Here is a 20,171-nt window from a genome sequence, read left to right as displayed (position 1 = left end):
ATTTGCGCGTATAGAAAAAAACCAACACGTTTTAGTGACATGATTGCTGGTACCTATACCAAAAATAGTTCCGCCTCTACCAATGACAACCACGGTACATGTACCAAACAGTCGCCAAAAATCGCCTATTATAAAATTAAGAAATTCTGGTGCTTTTGTGCATGCATTGGTTTCTGATATGGGGTCTAATTTTATGAGTTAGGTACTATCCCGTGAGTTAGGTATTTCGACAGAAAATTCAACATTTTTAGTAAATGAAGAGAAATTTTTTATATTTTTGATACTCCTTATTTAATGAAAGCAACTCGTAATAATTTATTAAAATATAATTTTAAATTTGATAATAAAGTTGCTTCATGGAATCATATAATCCAATTTTATAATAGAGATTCTAAACAATGAATAAAAATGGCTCCTCATCTAACAAAATATCATATTTAACCAAATTCCTTTTAACGAATGAAAGTAAAATATGCTGTCCAAATATTTAGCAATCGAGTAGCTGCAGGTATATGCACGCAAATGTCGTTTGGTTTTTTTCCAAGTGAAGCAGTTGGCATAATAGAACTTATTGAAAAATTAGATAAATTATTTGATATTATCATTTGCTTTAAATAATCCAAAAGAATATGGAGAAATTTATACTGGTAGTGAGAAACAAAAAGAGTTCTTAGAGAAAATGTTACATCTTTTCAAATATATTACAATAATTAATGCCAACGGTTCACGTGTTAATGTAAATATTAAATGTTTTCAGTGCTGGCAGATTACAATTAATAGTATAATGCAGTTATGGGATAAAAAATTAAAATTTTTTAATTTTCCTTATCTTCGAACACGAAGAATTAATCAAAATTGTGTCGAAAATTTCTTTGATACTATTATGCAACAAGGTGGTAATTCTCTGAATCCGACATCGATTCAATTTATGCGTGCCTTTAAAAAATTACTCAGTATTAAATTTCTACAGCATTCTGAATCTCAAAATTGTGCTCACGATAATTACCAAATGTTAAATTTTATTAAGAAGCCGTGTTCAAGTAAATGTTTAAATCAAACTATTCCACTTTTGCCACGTAAAATTTTAGATATCCCAAACCAAACCATGATTACTATTCCATGGATCTGCCAGAGGAGAATGCGTTTACATATGTGTGTGGATGTTTGATTAAAAAGTGTATGGAAATTCATTCCTGTAATACATGTATATTATATGTAAATGAAAATAAAGCTGTTTTAGAGGACACTATATTATATTGTTCTTTTCGAGCTTATTCTAATGAAGAAAATAATTTATATGGCAATTTAAACGTACCAAATAGCAATTTTTGTTTTTATATCCATCAATTAGACGAATTATTTGTAAAAAATTTTGAAAATAATTGTTTTAAAAGAAATATTGGTAATTATTATTTTCATTTAGTGCAAACTATACTTTTTGAACCGCTATGCCAAGATTTTTTTACTAATTTTTTCATAAAATTATTTTTACGTATGTGTATATATTTTACATTAACACAGCATAATAAATCATGCAAAAGCATTAGTAGGAAAAATAGGAAACTTCTAAATGTTTCACATTTATAAATCTTAATATTAAGTATACAGTCTTATTTTCATAATAAAAAGTGTGATTGCGCTTTAAATGAAATATTTTGTCGTTATAATGGAGGATCGTCGAAAACTGAGTATGTAGAGTTTATACGACCTTTATAATTTTGTCATAGATGTTGTTTAAATTCTTTTCTATCTTGTTTAAGATAGAATTTAAGTTTAATTTAGTTTAAGATAAATAATTTTAATTTTATATTTGTATATTTTAACATGGCGTCCCATGTATATCCCGGAAGAGTATAGTAATACGTAGAGTCAAGCCCATAACTCTTTATGCAACTGTCGCGAAAATTTTCAAATATGTCTGCCAATAACAAGACATTAATTATTAAATATAAATCACTATATTCACCTAGCGTTCGAAGGGAGAATCGGTTCCATACGTTCTCGGCGTGCGCATAATCACTCTCGGATACTTTTTCATCGATTAAGATTAAAGAACTGTAAAATGATTCGCGCGGTGGTAAACATGCATCTTGCAATTTGTCGATACAGTCTATATATTTATATGGAAAGACGCCTTTCCGTGTCAAAAGATTGAATTTTTCACTAGATAAATTTTGAAACTGTGATTGTAAAATTTTGAATTTGTCTTTATTCAGAAAAGATGCCAATTTGTCAAGACTAGCACTGAGAAATTTATATGAGTCTATGAAACGTAATTTAATATGATTTTTTGAATTGTTGTCTTGCGTCAATTTAACAGTTTTCGAGAATGAAATGTATTTTTCTTTCGTTATTGGAAGTAATTCGATTCCCCCTTTGAACGCTGTGGCTTAGTCCTCGATAATGAAATGCGCGTCGTAACCGGACAGATTATGAAAAACTATCGGAATACAAAAAGATTATTTATAATTTAAACTGCAATTTAAGTGTGCGGGACCTCTGTACCATCCGGTGAGATGGCAATGATCGCGAACGCGTGCATCGTCTCAAACAGTTTTTCGCATATATGACAATGCGTTGCGCTGCGAAGTTTTTCCCACTCGTCAGATGTTAAATTTACCATGGGGACGTTTGTACTTAAAATATTTTTTACACGTATTGCTAAATTTTTTAGTTCTTCGGCAAACCACGCCACGCAATCGACACTACGGCAGGAATTATATATAGATAATGAATTGTCGTACGAGCAATGTACATAATAAGCTAGGCTAAATACTTGATGATGCTGATATGTTTTTTCTTGTTCCATCTTTTTCAAAACGCATTCCAAATCGGCGTACACCACAAACGGAAGCCGCTCCTTTCTGTTGTAGTTGTTGAAGCTAAGCCACTTGTCCTTATCGCTCGGTAATCGGATAGCGCAGTCATTTTCCACAGTCTACAGTATGCGTCTGCAACTTGTCTTCCGAATTGAAATAGTGTAAACATCTGTAAAATAAAAAATTATAATTTTAATTAAAATTATTTTTTAAATTTTAGTTTAATAAATATATACGTACCGATCACAGATATATCTTCTACATTTCTTTTTACTCAGTTGCGCACTGACAAGTCGAGATAAATTCTTTATCCAAGCGAAATGTCCAACGCTGTTTTCGTCTTGCACGTACAGCAAATTGACGTGTCTGTCTTTTTTTCTCTGAAAGACGTAGCGGGACAATGTTGTTCTCGATGCTGTACACATTCACGGAGATGTTGTTTGCAAGTTCAAACTTTTTAATTTGATTTATAGTCACTGGAAACTCAATGTTCTGGAGATTCAGCACTGTTGTGTAATGTGGATAAGAGGATTCTCGACTCGTGCTTCTTTCAGCAGGGTAAAGAGCGGCCACCACTGACCATGCGAAACACGCATTGTCCGCTGATTGCACATTAACCACCGCTCTCTTTGTCACAATTTCTCGCGGTAATTTGATACGACATCCCGCGCGCATTGGATTGTATTTATTTATATTTACAGTTAAATCTATTATTCGCGACAATCGCTATCGCGTTCCTGAAACTCTTCTAGCGATGCTAGCGTGGGCTCGATAACGCGGCGCTCGTACCACTCGCGTAAATCAGACGTGCGAAAGAGTTCAAAGTTTATCGCATTGACGCTTTTATTGGCACGGTTATCACGGTTATCAGATACAAACTCACCATTAAATATAGTGTTCACCTTCACACTGATGTGTCTCTGCAACATATTTTGCACATTCTCAATTACAATGTTTTTAGCATTTTCTAAAAATTGTCGCGGTTTGATGTAGTTTGTATTAATTATTGCACCGGTCAGTATACGACTCTCGAACGCCGTATCAATTTCGCGCCAAACGAGTCTTTGCACGTTATTGTTGCCGTCGATATTGCCACCGCCACTGTATTCACCACCAATACACATATATTGTCTCTGCAAGCGTACCTTTACACCCTCGAGTCGCACTATTGTAGCCACCATAGATTGTCTATGTCCGATTAAGAGTCGCGGACGCTTGGCTTGACACGGTTGCATTCTTCAAGCTGTGCGATAAATTCGTCGCACTGTTGCAACCATTCTAAAAATTTGCCCAAGGTGGCGATTTGGTGGGACCGCTCCAATAAATTGCGCTCAATATGCTCCGCGTTTTCAATGTTCTTTTCTTTTTAATCACTATTATGCCACTGAGCAAGAAAGTAATCACTAAACTTTTGCACCACTGCATCTATGCATTTTCAAAATCGTACTATGGCTTGACGCGCTCTCATCCTCCTTATATATATTTCATCTAATTCTGTATTCTTTTTTAGCATTTGGTGTATCCCAAAAAATAGTTTCCCATGCCGTTTTATGTGTGGAGGAGTAAGGCAGCCGAACGTTGGCGCCGATGTGTTGTAAAAAAAAAAAAGGAAAATGTTTCTCTTCCGTTTATGGAAGATTTTTCGCGAGGATACAAAGCTGCCGAACGTCAGCGCTTTTACACTCGTACCGCCTATAAATAACATTTTGACAGTTCGTCAACGTTGGCCCTAAAATCTCAATTTCCTTCCGTATGTCGGAACAATAAAATGCATCAAAAAAAGGATTTTATGAATATTGGAGTGCCTCTTTTTTAAATTTGGGCAGTCATAAACCCCTGCCCAGCTTGACGTCATAAATCCCTGCCCAATGTGACGTCATTCCCCCACCCTTAGGATATCCCCTCGCCCCGCACCCCGCTCAGAGGCCATGAGTTAGAACCAGCCTTATATCACTACTTACATTCTTTTCAATTTTTCAATGACGCCTTGATCCATTGGCTGAATGATTGCTGTTACATTCGGAGGAAAAAAATTGATGACAAAATGCGGATTCTCTGTAATACATCGAGCTGAAAGTTTATGACATGGAGCATTGTCAACAAAAGTATGACTTTTCCTTCTCTTTTCATACGTTTGTGTTCCTTTTCCACTTTTGGTATGAAACACTCTAGAAACCACTGTTCGAAAATTTCGACGTCCATCCATCTACTCTTCCTTCTGATTTCTATAAAAAACTGGTAAATTAGTCACGTTTTTGAAGCAGCGAGGCTGTTTGTATTTTCCGATAACCATAATTTTGAGCTTGTGCGATCCTGTGGCATTTGTACATAGCATGAAAGTCACTCGATCTTTTAGTACTTTTCGTCCCGGGGCAGTTTGCTCTGAACGACTTGCGAGAGTTTTCCTTGGCAAATTTTTCCATAACAAACTACTCTCGTCCGCATTGTATATATTTTTAGAGTCGTATTCTTCTTCTTTCATTTCCGCAGAAAACTGTGCATAAAATAATTGTGCAACTTCGTTATCACTAAACAGACTTTCTTTTTGAACGCTGAGCTCGCGAATATCATGTCGTTGTTTAAATCTGTCATAATATATACATAAATATGTATACATACATATGTATACATACATATTTATGTATTTTATATATTATTTATATTTATATAAATAATATATACGTAATAGACATAAATTTTTTACCTCCACAGCTAACCGTTACTTCCTTTGAAGTGATCAGGGCCATTCAATTTTTGATTGAGGATAATTGCTTTTTTTTTAGAAGTGGACCCGAGATTGGTTCTTCTAGTAAACGCCGGTTGTTAAAACCACATAAATAACGCTTATTTCAGATCAGAAGTGATGTTTATAAATCGTGAAGTAATTGTTTTAAAGAAGCGTCATTATCCTTTACTAAAACTTGCTATTTACAAAGGTCATTGATCTCGTTTGGATTAACCTATCGTGAATGCTGCGGACGTTGTACTAGCTGCCAATTTTGCCAAGGATTCACCCTCTTCCCAGCCAACTCAAAAATTGCGTTTTGTTAGTAAATTTCTAACAATAAGTTACTTGTGTAAAAAGAAGACGAATTGTCCTTCCGCTCACCTAATTTTGGTTAAGGTAAGGGAATGCCTTAGGTTCGCTTTTTAATTATTTATTACGGCCGAACCGATTATATTTTGCCAACACCAAGAAGTTTTTATTGCGTTAATAGAATAACAAATGTTTTTCCACGATTAAAGTTAATACAATAATAAAGTAGGAAGCTGTCTGAATTTGTGATAAAAAGACAAAAAATTTTTAAATACGAGTTTTTTTTCTGGCTTCTCGCGTCACGTCATAACAATATTTGCTTGTATAAAAGTTTCACAATTTATACGTACAAAATAAGACAAGTTCCTACAAAAGATTGCATAAAGGAATATTAGTGAGCTTGCAGAAATAAGTTTAAAAGTCTAATAAAAAAGATCTTGGTGCAGAAATATTTCATTCACATGTGTATGTGCGAAATGACATTTGGGAATAATACAGAGCAGAAAATTAGTTGCGCGATGTCGCGATAGATGGAGCTGCAATCGTGCAGTTGTAGCGACTTATAAATAAATTCACCAGATCTTTGAAAAAGTAATGTTTATTCATTGAAAGTATAAAGCGAAAGAACAAAAAGAATTAATATGTAACAAATAAATGAATGAATGTGTTGTTATGGAAATATTGATTTTTCTTAAAAACATTATGTATATTAATGAATTGAAGTTATTACAAATGTATAAAGATGTAAAAAGTGTAAAAGTGCAGTGAAAAGTGTAAGGTGTAATAAAAGTGTAGAGTGTAAATGAAAGGTGTGGATGATGAATGCTACAGTACTCCCCCCCAAGTGACGATATTCGTTGCGAAATGGACTTTCTTCTTCTTTGGTGGGTAGGTGCGTAAAGCTTTTCCAAAAGTAGAAGAAGAAGAAGGATTTGAAGTAGCAGAAACAGGAGCTGAAGTAGCAGGAACAGAAGTTGAAATAGCAGGAACAGGAGTTGAAATAGCAGGAACAGGAGCTGAAGATCTGGTAGAAAGTTCAGTAGAATCTGAAGTTCTAGGAATGAAAGCTGGCTTGAGACGTTCTGTCGAAATATTGACAACTCTTCCTGAAACATTAACTGCAAATAAATGATCAGAGATACGTTTCTCAATAGGAAAAGGGCCAGAATAAGGAGGTTGTAGTGACTTCTTAACAGTATCTTCTCGAATCCAAACATGAGTACAATCAAAAAGATTCTTGTGAACAAAAGGTGATCTTTTGCAATGATGACTTGTAGGAGATGATCTGATATTCCTCATATGAATCCTGTGTTTTTCAAGAAAGATTTCAGGATCTGCAGGAAAATCTTCTTCAATGAAAAATTCTCCAGGAATACGAAGAGTGGATCCATAAAGAAGTTCTGCAGGTGAAGCTTTTAAATCTTCTTTGAAACACGAACGTAATCCCAAAAGAACTGAAGGTAAAGATTCTACCCAGTTGGTTGTTTCGTGGCACATAATCGCTGCTTTCAAAGTCCTATGCCATCTTTCCAGAATTCCATTTGAAGCAGGATAATAAGCAGAAGTTCTAATCCTTTGGCATCCAATTAGATTTGTTAAAGCTTTGAATAAAGCTGCTTCAAACTGAGGACCTTGATCTGTTGTAATGCTGATAGGAGAACCAAAACGTGCTACCCAATGTGAATAAAATGTTGTAGAAATAGTTTCAGCAGAAATCTCAGAAATAGGAACAGCTTCAGGCCATCTGGAAAAACGATCAATCATAGTAAGACAATAACGGTAATTTTGACAAATAGGAAGTGGTCCAACAATGTCTAAATGCACATGCTGAAAGCGTTGATCAGGAATTGCAATCTTAATTGGAGAATTCTTGGTGTGTCTTGAAATCTTCGCACGTTGACATGGAAGACAAGTTCGAGTCCATTCCTTCACATCTTTCTTCAAAGAAGGCCAAATGAATTTCAGTAGTAATTGTTTAGATGTCAATCTGCCGCTGGGGTGAGCGAGTCCATGAACAACATCAAAAATTTTCTTGCGTAAGAGTTTAGGAACATATGGACGAATTAATTCCGAAGAGCAATCACAATAAATAGGTATGGTTGATCCTGAAAGAATAAGTTTCTTCAACAGAAGTGAAGAATTTGAAGAAAGTAAAACTTGAAGTTCTTCATCTTCTTTCTGATAATTAGCAAGTTCTTCTAAAGAAACTATAATAGGCATTGAAATAGATTCAATTCTTGACAGAGCATCAGCAACTGAATTCATTTTTCCAGAAATATAGGTAATATTTGTAGAGAATTGAGCAATAAAGTCCAATTGTCTGATCTGTCTTGGTGACGCTTTATCCAATTTCTGACGGAAAGCAAAAATCAAAGGATTAAATGCATTTCCACTTTGTTTACGTATGGCTCCAAAAAAATTTTCCAAACTATCTTGATTTAATCGTCTAGTTAATAAATATTGAATAGGAATTGATGATTGTTGCAAATGATTCCATAACTGTAATACAGAATTAATTGTAATAATCCAGCATCTTATTGATTTAACAGAATTTGTGATATCTTTTCCATCTTTTTTTCTAATTAATTTTATGCGTTGCAAAAACTGTATTGTTTCATTAAGAAAAGCAACTTGCTCATTTGAATTTGTATATGCTTGTTTATTAGAATTGCTGCTGTAAATTTTTGAAGAATTTAAAATGTCAAATAATTTATCGAATAATGCTATAAAGCTTGCTGTAAAATTAGCCGCCGCAGATAAAGACCCTAAACTAACAAATGTATTTATACCAGCCGAAACAGAATGACTTAATACCTGTGCTGCATATTTAACTTTCATTTTTTCGAAATTATTTGGGTTAATATGGCTATCTGTCAATCTAGGAGCCGCTCTAAATTGTGCCTTATTATCTATTGTATAAAAATCTTTTATATGTTTCCATGAAGCAATTTTATATTCATCATATACGAAATTGTGTTTCTGTAAGTTATTTCTAGTTGCTTTTAACAAATGAGGAACATCAAAAAAGTAAAATATTTTTTCTTCATCTACTGTAAAATATGGTTTATTATCATGATTAATATCTAGTAATCGAGTTAATTGATAAAAATTGGAACCCATATCTGAAGTAAGACCAACAATTTTTAAACCAATGCTTTTTATCTTTCTTACTGCTTCTGGTATAATTATCAATAAATCAGATGCTTTTATTGTGGAGTTTAAAAAAAAATAACTTAACGGTTGTTTCCATGATTGACAGATGCCTTTAACCATAATCACTGCTACATTACATGCAGGCAACTGTGAACAATTTTGTGAATATCCCATGTCTTCAAAACCTATAACTTTATCTGTTGTTATATTGTAAAACAAATGAGTTTTTAAAGACATTTCGTCTATACAAAATATGCAGTATTTATTAATTTCACACAAATCGTCAATTTTAATTTTTAATATTTGAAATACGTTCTCGTGTAATCCTGGACATATATAACAGTTTTGTGTAAATCTTTTCAGAGTTGTACAGCTAGGTAAACAAAATAATTTAGATTTATTTGCCACATCTTTATATAATTTAGGACTTGAAAAATATATGGATAAACAATGTTGTTTGAATGAAACGTTATCGTATCTTCTACCTTTTGCACTCTTTTGAAAGAGACGTACTTGCATTTTTAAAAACTCAGATGTTTGTTTTGGAAAATATTTGTCCAGTAACACATCTAATGTATTAATATCTTCCGTCTTCGCTTTCTTCGCTTTTTGTAATTCTAATTCCAAATTAGTTATTCTTCTTTTATATCCTCTGATTTGTTGATAAAGATGTACTTTTCGTGGAGATGTAGAAGATAGTGACAAAGGTGTTTGTGTTCCTGATTCTGATACATCTGATGCTTTTGTTATTGTTTTGTCTATATGTACGTTCAGGTCTTTTTCATTAAATATAGTCATATCTAATATAGTGTTTTCTTCTTGTGTGCTTTCTTGTGCATTTTCAATATTTAAGTTGTTTATACAGTGTATTTCTATGTTTGAACTTGCTTCTTCATCTGTAAAATATTATGTAATAATGTTATCCTATATATAATATAATGCTACTGTATTATTTGAAAATAACTTACTATTATCTCTCACAATACTATTTGGAACGGCATGTGGTTGCAATCTCGTTTTCTCATAATTTAAAAACATATTATTTTGAAAATGGAGTTTGCATACTCTATAATTATTATAAAGTTGTATGGTTGTCTTTGAAAGTAATTCTTCTCGACCACAAGCTAATGCCCACAATTTTGACCTTCAAGCAATAGCATTGTTTTTATATTTTCTAAATTTTTGTTTTATATATATATATATATACAAGTATATACCAATAATTAAATAATTAAATTTATTATACTTTAGGGCATATTAAATAAAAACATAGAAAAACATTTTTCATTAATTGTTTAACAATTAATTATTGTTCACGAACGCGCTGCGAGAGAAAGGATCGCGCTGCACGAAAGGATGAGTCACTCTTTGTATTAAACTGACTTTAATATTATAAAACAATTAGAAAACGAACACTTTAACAAACTTTTACAATCTTAATTAATTTACAGAGAAAATCGAACTCAAATCAAGGTGCGGAATAAGCGGCGGTCGTCAACGAATTTCTGCGGTTTTACAAATCTGCGGTTGCGTTATGCGGTTCACGGCGGAAAAAGCGATAAGGCCCCGATTTCGGGTGCGAGCTCTCTTTTATGGGTTTCCGCAAAAAACCCACCCTTTCGAGAAGCGCCAATTATTGCGAGCAATTTTAAGTGTGCTCGAGGTGACTCGAGGGCACAGCTCATTATTGGCCGCTGTCAAAATTAACGGAAGACGGCTGGCAGAAAGCATGCGCGCGCGGGTGATCGCGATAATTATTGGTGAAAAGAGGCGCCCGTGGTAAGCCGCGCATGCTCACTGAAACTAATTATTCGGCGGAACGGTTGTGATACCGTTAATTGTTGATATTTGGAGGAATGTTTTTTTTGAGACAGATTGATTTATGTCGTTGTTTCTCCGCGAAAAACATACAAAAAACTATTTGCTGTAAATATCGATTATTCTAGAATCTTCTAAAATATTATTCGAACAGAATATTTTATTTTATTCCACGGCTAATATTTTCTGATGCGTTTTGAACATTCCCGCCCGCCTTGTCGCGCAGTGACAACATGTGTGGAATTTCGGCCGCGGAAGCTCGAATCGATAGTGATCGATGGTGGGGTAGACGCGCAGGCGCGGAGAAATACACGTGATGATCGCGTGGTAATTGAATCGATCAGCTGATACAATGAACATGTGGTGATCAGCTGAGGCAATGAAACCGCGTGTTTGGTGAGTTGTGTAGTGCAGTGCGATGATGGAACAATTATCCGTGCGGTGATGGATCAAATGTAAGTGCGGTGATGGATGAAATGTAAGTGCGGTAATGGATGAAAAAAAAAAAATGAGATGTGACGAGTGATACAGTGCGTGAGGTGAAAAGTGTCGCGAGATGAATTATGTGCCGGCGGACGATGTGTCCGCGTTAGTCATGCCAGGAATACGATCCGCGCCCGGAAGCATGACTAATTTAACGAGCGGGCGCACGAATTCGGATGTGGCGGTGCGGACCGAAACTACGCGGACGATACCGTCGTCCCCGGGATGCAGTCTCGTGATCCGTGCGAGAGGCCATCGGGTCGGAGGGGTGAGCTCCGAACGAATGAGACAGAGGTCCCTCACGTGAGGTGCGGCCTCGGCCTTGACCCATTTGGTGCGGGGGTTGAGGCCGTGCACGTACTCCGCTGACCAACGCTGCCAAAAATGGTCTCGCATCAATTGGAGATGACGCCAGCGTGACAGTGTGGATGCTGGTTGACCAGTCGACGATGGCTCAGGTACGGCTAATAGTGGCGCTCAAACAGTTTTTTACCCTGGAAAATTTGTTCGTTCTGTTATGCCCCCAAAAGTACGTTTGAAGGAAACCCCCGCGTCCTCAGGTTGTACGAGAATTTGGATTTTAAATCTTTTCATGTCCCGTGAAAGGGAAAAATACCGGTGCCAAAAAAAGCCCCTCGGGAGACCCCCACTCGGTGGAAGCGGGCAGTAAATTTGCCCCCCCCGTCAGCAGATTTCGAATTTAGCGAGGGGCCCGGTTCGTGTGTTGAGAGCCGTGAAAACGACTTTTGGGGTTTTGTTTCCCTCGTGCTCGACTAGTTAAGGGCCCCGTGATTTCGGTAAGGAGAATTGACTTGCCCCCCCTGTTGTTGGGGATATTTAAACCCTTCATGTGTTGCAGGTCCTGTTTTCCCGCATTGAAGATTTGGGTAAAAAGGGGGCCGAATTTGGAAAGTTTTTTCCGGCTTTTCCCTTGGCCCATGGCCTTCGGGGTGCTTCCCCTGGGGGGCCCCGGGGGTGTCCCTTGGGAAAAGTCGGGCGGCGGTGATTTCGAGAAAGGGAGTCCCCCCAAAGTATCTTCCGGTGGGCGTGCGTGTGACGGTTTGGGCCCCGTTTAAGCTCCCCGCCCCTGGTTTTTTGTCAGGAGGAGTGGAGCCTGAGAATTGGGGTCGCTTCCTGCTCCCCAAAAGCGGCGAACGAGGTCGGCCCCCAGGTAAAGTCGGGGGGTGCATCGGAAGGGGCGGCGATGTCCCTTGCCGAAAGCGGGTGAAACCGCCCCGAGAGGGGTTTCCCCCCCAGGTTTGTTTTTCTGAACGATCGGAATTTGGGGAAACCCCCCCCGGGGGCCCCTTTTCCTGGAATAAAAGGAAATTAAAAAATAGGCTCCTAGGGGAGTTAACTCAGCTGGGTTCCCCTGTCCAAAAAAAAGAGGACGGCCCGGGAGTCCTTTGGGGATGAGGCCAGCGGGGTTCTCCTCGTTGGGGGGATTTATCCCTTTCTGCAGTTGGGTTGCGAGAGCACAAAGGCTACCCCGCTGATGTCGGGGTTTGGTTTACCCTTCGATTTACGTGCAGCCCCCCCTTTTCTTTGGCCTTCGAGGGTCCTTAGCGGGCCCTTTCCCAGGGCCAAAATCGGGGAGATCGTTTGGGAAACCCCAGGAAGGCGAAGGGTTTTGGCCCAAAGGGCTTAAAAAGATCGACAAAAAAAAAGCATTTGGGGATCAGAGCGGTACGGCGGTTTTGGGTTGGGGAAAAACGACGGGGGGTGTTCACTGAGCTGTTTCCAGAAGAACCCCGGGCCCTTTTGATCCCTTTATGTTGCAGAGTCGTGGTCCCGGTGGTGGCGCCCCCTTGTGGTGGCCCAAAACTGATAGTGAAGAGGCGGTGGGTCCCTCAAAATCGTGTGGTGTGTGCGTCGCCCCCCCTGTGAGGCAGTTCTTTTTGACTGGCAGGAGATAAAAAAATGGCCCCCCGCCCCCCAAAACAATTGTGCGGCTTGCTTGTCTCTATGAATGCCTTCCCCTCCCTTGACCGTTGGCCTTGAAATTCGGAGGGAAATCAAAGTGTGGTTCTCGCGACACAGGGACCGTTTCCCCGGGGGTTCGATCCTTTTGGGGTTTTTTTTACCCTGTGGCCCCCGGGGGATCCGTGGAGGGATTCCCCCGGCCCGGTTTTTGAAGCCCCTTTGGCGTGGGCCCTTAAGCGTAAAGGGCCGCCGACGATAAAATCAAAGAGTGCCCTCGTTTTCCCCCCGGTGGTCTGTGAGGGCTGAAAAAATGGCCCCCCGAAATCCCCCTCCAGACCCTGTGCCCTGCCCTCAAAAAGTCAGTCAACCCCGGAAGTTGAAGAGGTTCCCCCCCCCGTGGGGGGTTTATTGGCGCCCCGATTTCTCTTTGACCCTTGCGGGGGGCCCCGTGGAACCCCCGTGGGGAGCGTCCCCAACTCCCCTGCGGTTTTTCCTTTTTTCTTTGGCCCCCCGGGCCCCATGAACGTGGCAAAGTTTGGGAAACGGATCCCAAATTTTTTGTTTTGTGGTTTTAGGGCCCCCTTGGCCAGTATCGGGCCCAAACCGCTCCCCAAATTGTCGCTAGTGACGGGTAACGAAAATTTATTAAATTTTTTAGCCGGGCCGTCCGATAGAGGGAAAGGTGATGGGAAACGCTGATGTTGGGGGATCGCGGTTCCCGCACCCCCCCCGGAGGGAAAAAAGATCCCCCCCCCCGGGAAAAAACGGCCAAACCGGGGTTTGGCACCCGAGAATTTGGCCCCCCCGGGTTTCCCGGGTGCGCGGCAGGTGCGGACCCGTGGCCCCTGACGGGCCCCCCAGAAGGCAAAAGGGTTGTTGGTGCAACGCCCCCCAAAAGTCGGCGCAAGGCCCCTCAAGTTGCCTTTGCGGGGCTTTGTATAGATTTTCGGGATCTGCATGGGAAAAACTGATTTTTTAAAAAAATCGTCTCAATTTAATTTTTTCTTTTTAAGGGCCGCCCCGGATAAGGTCGTGCGCGTCTTTAAAAATTTCCCCTCCCCACCCAGTGATCCAGAATTTGGGGGCCCCCCCCCCCCCCCCCGAACCCCGGGGAACCCCCCCCCCCTTTCCCCCGACTTTCCACCCTAACCCCCCCCCCCCCAATTTTAAATCCCCCAACCCCTGGGCACCCAGCCCCCCCCCGGGGCACCCCCCCCCCCCAAAAGGAAAAGGCCCCCCCACCCCCCCCCCCCCCCCTTTCACCTTCCCCACCCCTCCCCCCCCAACTTTTTTTAATTGCCTCACGAGGTAAGGGCCCGAAAAATTTACCAACCCTTCGGGAAAAACCCCCTCCCCACCCTTCACCCTTTTTGGTTTTTCCCCCCGCCCCCCCCAAACCCCCCCTTTAAAAAAATTCCCCAAAAACTTTCCAAAAAACCAGTTTTTTTTCCCCCGAAAAAAATCCCTAAAACCCCCAAAGAACATTTTTTTAACCCCCCAAAAACCCCCCCCGGGGCCCCCCAAATTTTAGCCCTTACAAACTCGGTTGCCCCCTTTTTTCCCGGGAAACTTATAAAAAACCCGGAAGGGGGACTCCAGGGACCCAGGGGCCGAAAACAACCCCAAAACCCCAAAGCACCCCCCAATTTAAAATTCCAGGGACCCCAAAACCCCCCCCCAACCCCCCGCCCCCGCCCCCCAAAAAAACCAAAAAACCCCCCCCCCCAAAACGGGGCAAAAGAAAAACCCTTAAAACCCCCCGGGTTTATCCCGGAACCCCCATAAAAAAACCCCCCCCCAAAAACCGAGCCCCGCTCACAAAAAATACCCCCCCCCCAACCCCCCAATTCCCCCTTTTGGGAAATTTAGAATTTTTAACAAAATTTTTTCCCCCCCCTTTTTACCCCCCCACCCCCCAAAAACCCTTTTTAAAACGCAAGGAACCCAAAAAAAGATTTCCCCCCAACCCCCCCCCCCGAATAATTTTTAACCCACCCCCCCCAATTTTTGAACCCCCCCCCCCCAAAAACACCAACACTTCCCCCCCTTCCCACCCCCCCCAACCCGCCCCCCCCCCCCCACACCCCCCACCCCACCCCCACCCCAACCACACCCACCACCCAAAAAAACCGCAAATACCAACACAACACCCCCCCCCCAAACACCGGTTCAATTTTTTCCTTTGGCCCCTGCCCAGTTTTTGATACTCTCAGGGGGAGACACGCTTTTACATTTAATTTAAAATTCCATGCCCCTGGCCCCCTTCCCCCAAGGCTAAACCCCCCGGGCTTTAATCTCCCTCACCCGAAACCTTCCACTTTGGATTGAATTCCCAACCCCACCCCCGGGGCCCCCACCCCAAATTTTGTTCCCAAAAGCAAAAAGCCCTTTCCAAAAAAAGGAAAACCCGCCCACCCCCTCCACCGGAAGATCACCCTTTTATTTTAAAATACAAAAATAAAAAATTCCCCACCCAACAATTCCCCCAAAAATTTTACAAACCACCCACTCTGGTTGCTTTATGGGGTTCCGGGGGAAAAAAGCGAAAAGGGCCCGGATTTGGGGCGAGCTCTCTTTAGGGTTTTCAAAGAAACCCCATTTTTTCGGGAAGCCCCCAATTATTGCGGCAATTTTAAGTGTGCTCGAGGGGGGTGGGGGGGCACGCCTTAGGGCCGTGAAAAAAATAAGGAAAACGGTGGCAAAAAGATGCGCGCGCGGGTGATCGCGATAATTTTTGGTAAAAAGAGGCCCCCCGTGGAAAAGCGGCTGCTCACTGAAAAAATTTTTCGGCGGAAAGGGTTTTGTGAATCTTTAATTGTTAATATTTGAAAAATTTTTTTTGAGACAGATTGATTTTAGTCGCGTTTTCTCCGCGAAAAAACATAAAAAAAACGATTTGCGTAAATATCGTTATTTAGAACTTTAATAAAAATTATTCGAACAGAATAATTTTTTTTATTCCAGGAGTTTTTTCGAGCTTTTTGAAAAAAACCCCAAACATTTTCTACCTTTCCTTACTTCCAACATGCGACTCACATCCACATGCCTTTCCCTGGGCACAATCACCCCACTCACTCGGGTTTTCCGCACATCCCCAACATTGGACAAAACCCAAAACACAGTTCAATTTTTCTCTCTCCGCTCGCCGCACGTTACTTCGGACAGCCCACGTTTTATAAGAATTTTTAAAATTCCATCCCCTGTCAGAATATAGCCCAGGCTAAGCTAGGCTCGAATCTGGGGCATCACCCGCAAACCCTTAATTCTTTATAATTCTACGTCACTTTTCCCTTTCTGCACCATCCAATCTTTTCTGCCAACCAACAGCCTTTCAATCCCCAAATTTCCATACCCTTTCACACCCCCTTCCGCAAGCATATTTTTCACTAATCATACCACCCATAAAATTTCCTTTCTCACCTTATACAAACACCCCTTTTCTCCGCACCCCAGGTCCCAGGGAAAGCCCCCCATAAGGATTTGCGGGGCCCCCGTGGAAACCTTTTACATACATTCAGCACGCATCAACCCCCACTCGCTGACACCTTTTTATGAGCCCCCTCGCAATTAAAAACTATCCTCCAAAACCATACACTCGCTCCATAATCACACCGACATGAACAGCCTTTAAAAAAACAAGCCCCAACTTCTTTGAAACCCCCATACTTTAAAAGGTTTTTTTAATTTCCCCCCAACATTCATCATTCTTCTAGACACTCCAGATGCAACCCTGTATTTCATCCTTTCACTCACACAAACACCCAGATTTTTTCACGCTCCTCGATCCCTCACGATTATCATTACTGAATTTGGGGAGGCCTGTCCCAGCCAATCCCTTTAAAAACATCACACAGTTTGTTCTCAGCACATCACACCTTCACTCCCCTTTCGTAACCTTATCCACCCGAAAATTTTTTCCCAACCCCGTGGCTTGTCCTTCCAAAAGACCAACAAAATTTATCCGCTAGAAACCCACTTTACATTAAACCCCCCACGAGCCGCCAACAGCATCCATATTAGGTTCCATATAAAGGGCCCACAGTGGACCCCGCGGGGGCCACGTTTTACGTCCTTCCACACTGTGTCACACGCCCCCCCACATGCATAAGCCTGCCGCTAAAATGTTTTTTCCCATAATTTCAATTTTTCAATTCAACCTCACGCAATTTCTCGATACCCCCTTCCCATTTAAATTATCAAACCCCCTTTTTAAGGGTCCCGAAAAATCCAAAAATTTTCTTCCGCCCATACCCAGTCAGCACTCGTTCCATGCATCCTGGTCGACGTTTCCTTCGAATCCGTACGGGCGTCACAAAATTCTTCCAACATCGTTCGCCGAGGTTTTCCCCAACCATCATTCGCCCAACATTTTCCCAGCAGGGGACAGCAGTCAAAGGGGCCATAAGCCCCAGGGTCCGACCCCTAGGTTTAATGGGGGTTTAAATAACACTACCCCCCGCGATTTTTCCAGGGGGGGGGGAAACCGCTGTTTTCGAAATAATCATACATTTTTCATCCAACCCGAGACAGCACGCCAAATCGTCGCAACACTAGCATCAACCACCATACCAGGGCCCTTACCCATTTCATCGACTCACGCCACATAAACCCGTCCTTTAAAAAGCCTTTTCCCCCCTCACTCTCCCTGACGTCCATCGCACGTTGGGCCCTTGCTCCCGGGGAAAAATCTTTTTTGGCCACCCACGCTTTCCCATGTATGTCACTCTATCCCCCACTTTATGCCATAAATCTCCCCTTCACGCTTTCCCATGCACACCTTTACAATCGCCCCAGGATCCCTGCCCCCAGTCACGTAAGATGCTTAAAATTCCCCTTTCACTCTTCGCATTTTCTTTACCCCCCGCAAAACATTTTTATTCTTCATTCTTTCTTCCACTCTGCTTATTCCTTTTTTCTCGCACGCTGGTAGGAACGTCTGCTTCCTCATTTTCTTCGCCTAAGCTATCGTCCCCCACAAAAAGCTTCCTAATACCCCGGGTTTTACACCTCTTTCTATGATCTTTGCATTGGACCCATTTCATCATTCGCTCTACAAGCTCGCGACCCGTTCGTCTTGGCGCTGCTGATCCTTAACGCACTCTCTCGCAATCCACATATCCCCTTCCCCAGTCTACGTCCTGCACACCCTTTTAACACATGTCCTCTTGTGTCCACATTCTCTTGTGTCCCACCCGTATTAGCAAACTTATGGTACTCATCCCCAATCAGGCTTTATTCCCCAAATCTCCCGGGCACCCTCCATTCACGCGTTCAAGAGGTGACATCGTGTCATTTCCCCCCTTTCGGCCCGTGAAGATTTAAAATTTGCTGGCCTTTCCCCATTACCCGCTCGCAATCATCCATTCCTCGATCAGTCCCCACGCGTTCACTCTCTTACTCCCTCCACCCTGCTATACCAAGGGAGGAGGCTTTTGCTCCAACCTATCAGCAGACGCTTTCCCCGGCGTCTCACATACCTGCCCAGTCCCCAAGTAGGTCGATACTTTCGTACTGGCGACAGGGGAACCCCATACATTTCGCCAAAGCCCCCCTTAAACCAACCCCCACACCCCAAGTTCTTTCGTACACTCTCTCAGACATCACGTCAAACCTGAAATTCCCACCATGTGTTTTTCACCGCCCCACTCTCGCAAACAAAATCCATACTATGGGCAAGCCCACCCCCGTCCAGCCTTTTACGGTTTTTTGGCAGGCTACACTCACTGACGTTCGCGCAATCACCCACCCAGATACACATAACCCAAAGCCTTGGCAGTTAACTGAAATAATTCACGCCCCATTTTGTCATTTATTCTCGTTTTCCTCTTTTAAACGCTTACGTATTCGGGCACATTCGGACAAAACCCGAATGACATTTTTGCCCCCTTTAGTTTTTACATTTCCACAACCCTTTTTTTACAATCTCATATTTCCTACACACCCCAATTTTTGGCAAGTTTTTTTTTTGGTGCATTGCCGCATCATGGAAAATGCAAAGCATTGTGGCACCTAGCACATGAAAAACTTTTTCACCCTAAAGGCCTTTCGCACAAACATGCCCGTATTACAGAGAAATTTCCTTATTGAACCGAACTTCTAAATATAAATTTTTCCGCAGGTTGCATCTTTTTTCGCTTCTATCACAACACGCAAGTCCCATAAAACTCTATCCACCCCCCTTTCAAGCCCTTAAAATTTTCCCTTCTTAAACCCTTTCATCCCCAATCTTTCGGACATCGTACAAGAGATTTTTGGGCCTATTTGCGAGGCACCCAAACCTTTTGGCCCAGCTTTTTAAAATGCCCCACACTCTTATTCTTTTAAACTCACTCTGATCGCCCAAATTTTGCACCCCTCCTTTCCTCACTTTCCTCACCTTTTCCCGCACTTTCAGTGATTGCTACATGTTTTTTTATTCTCCCCTTTTTACTCCTCATTTGTCACCTCGCATTTGCATCATGCTCTCCCTATTCCCGCATAACTTTTTCTTTCGTACTTCTTCACATTCATTCCTGCCTTTTCAATCAGCCTTTTCAACATTTTCGCACTCACGCTCGCATAGCTTTCCAGTCCGCCGTGGGTTTAATCCCCGACTCCTCGCGAACACTATCATTTTCCCCCGTTTTTCTCTCTTCGAATTTTTTCATCTTTTTTTAATTTTCCCACAATGTAGTATTTTACTCCACTCTTTGAAATTTTGTTTTTTCCCCGTAAAAAAGAATTTTAGGACCCTCGCCCCCCAATTTTACTTCAGACGCACTAATCATTTCCGCAACGCTCTCATTCATCGTTTCCCCTTTCCATCACACACACCTGCCTTGTCGTAACTTCACCCCTGTTTTTCAAACCCCAACTCCGCGTTTCCAGGAGCTAAAAAAACCCTTGTTGCCATCCCCCGCGCCTTTCCCCTTTCTGCAGTTTTGGCGCTTGGGGGCGGG

General features: G+C 41.5%; 1 protein-coding gene across 1 annotated transcript; it reads right to left on the bottom strand.

Annotated features, from left to right (window-relative positions):
* Positions 1-3,645: 3,645 nt before the first annotated feature.
* On the bottom strand, positions 3,646-18,769 carry LOC146720175 (uncharacterized). Its single transcript, XM_085488982.1, has 7 exons — positions 18,711-18,769; positions 9,978-10,153; positions 9,495-9,905; positions 9,147-9,335; positions 8,621-8,765; positions 3,703-3,920; positions 3,646-3,659 (listed from the first exon to the last, which is right to left on the bottom strand). Exons 1-7 carry the CDS (start codon positions 18,767-18,769, stop codon positions 3,646-3,648), a joined length of 1,212 nt encoding a protein of 403 aa, XP_085345108.1.
* Between the last annotated feature and the right edge of the window lie 1,402 nt (positions 18,770-20,171).

The sequence above is a fragment of the Nylanderia fulva genome, unplaced genomic scaffold (assembly GCF_048542155.1).
Source record: "Nylanderia fulva isolate GAGA-0341 unplaced genomic scaffold, ASM4854215v1 Scaffold754, whole genome shotgun sequence".
NCBI lineage: Eukaryota > Metazoa > Arthropoda > Insecta > Hymenoptera > Formicidae > Nylanderia > Nylanderia fulva.
The sequence above is the reverse complement of the archived record's forward strand: the minus strand, read 5'-3'. Positions and strand labels throughout refer to the sequence as shown.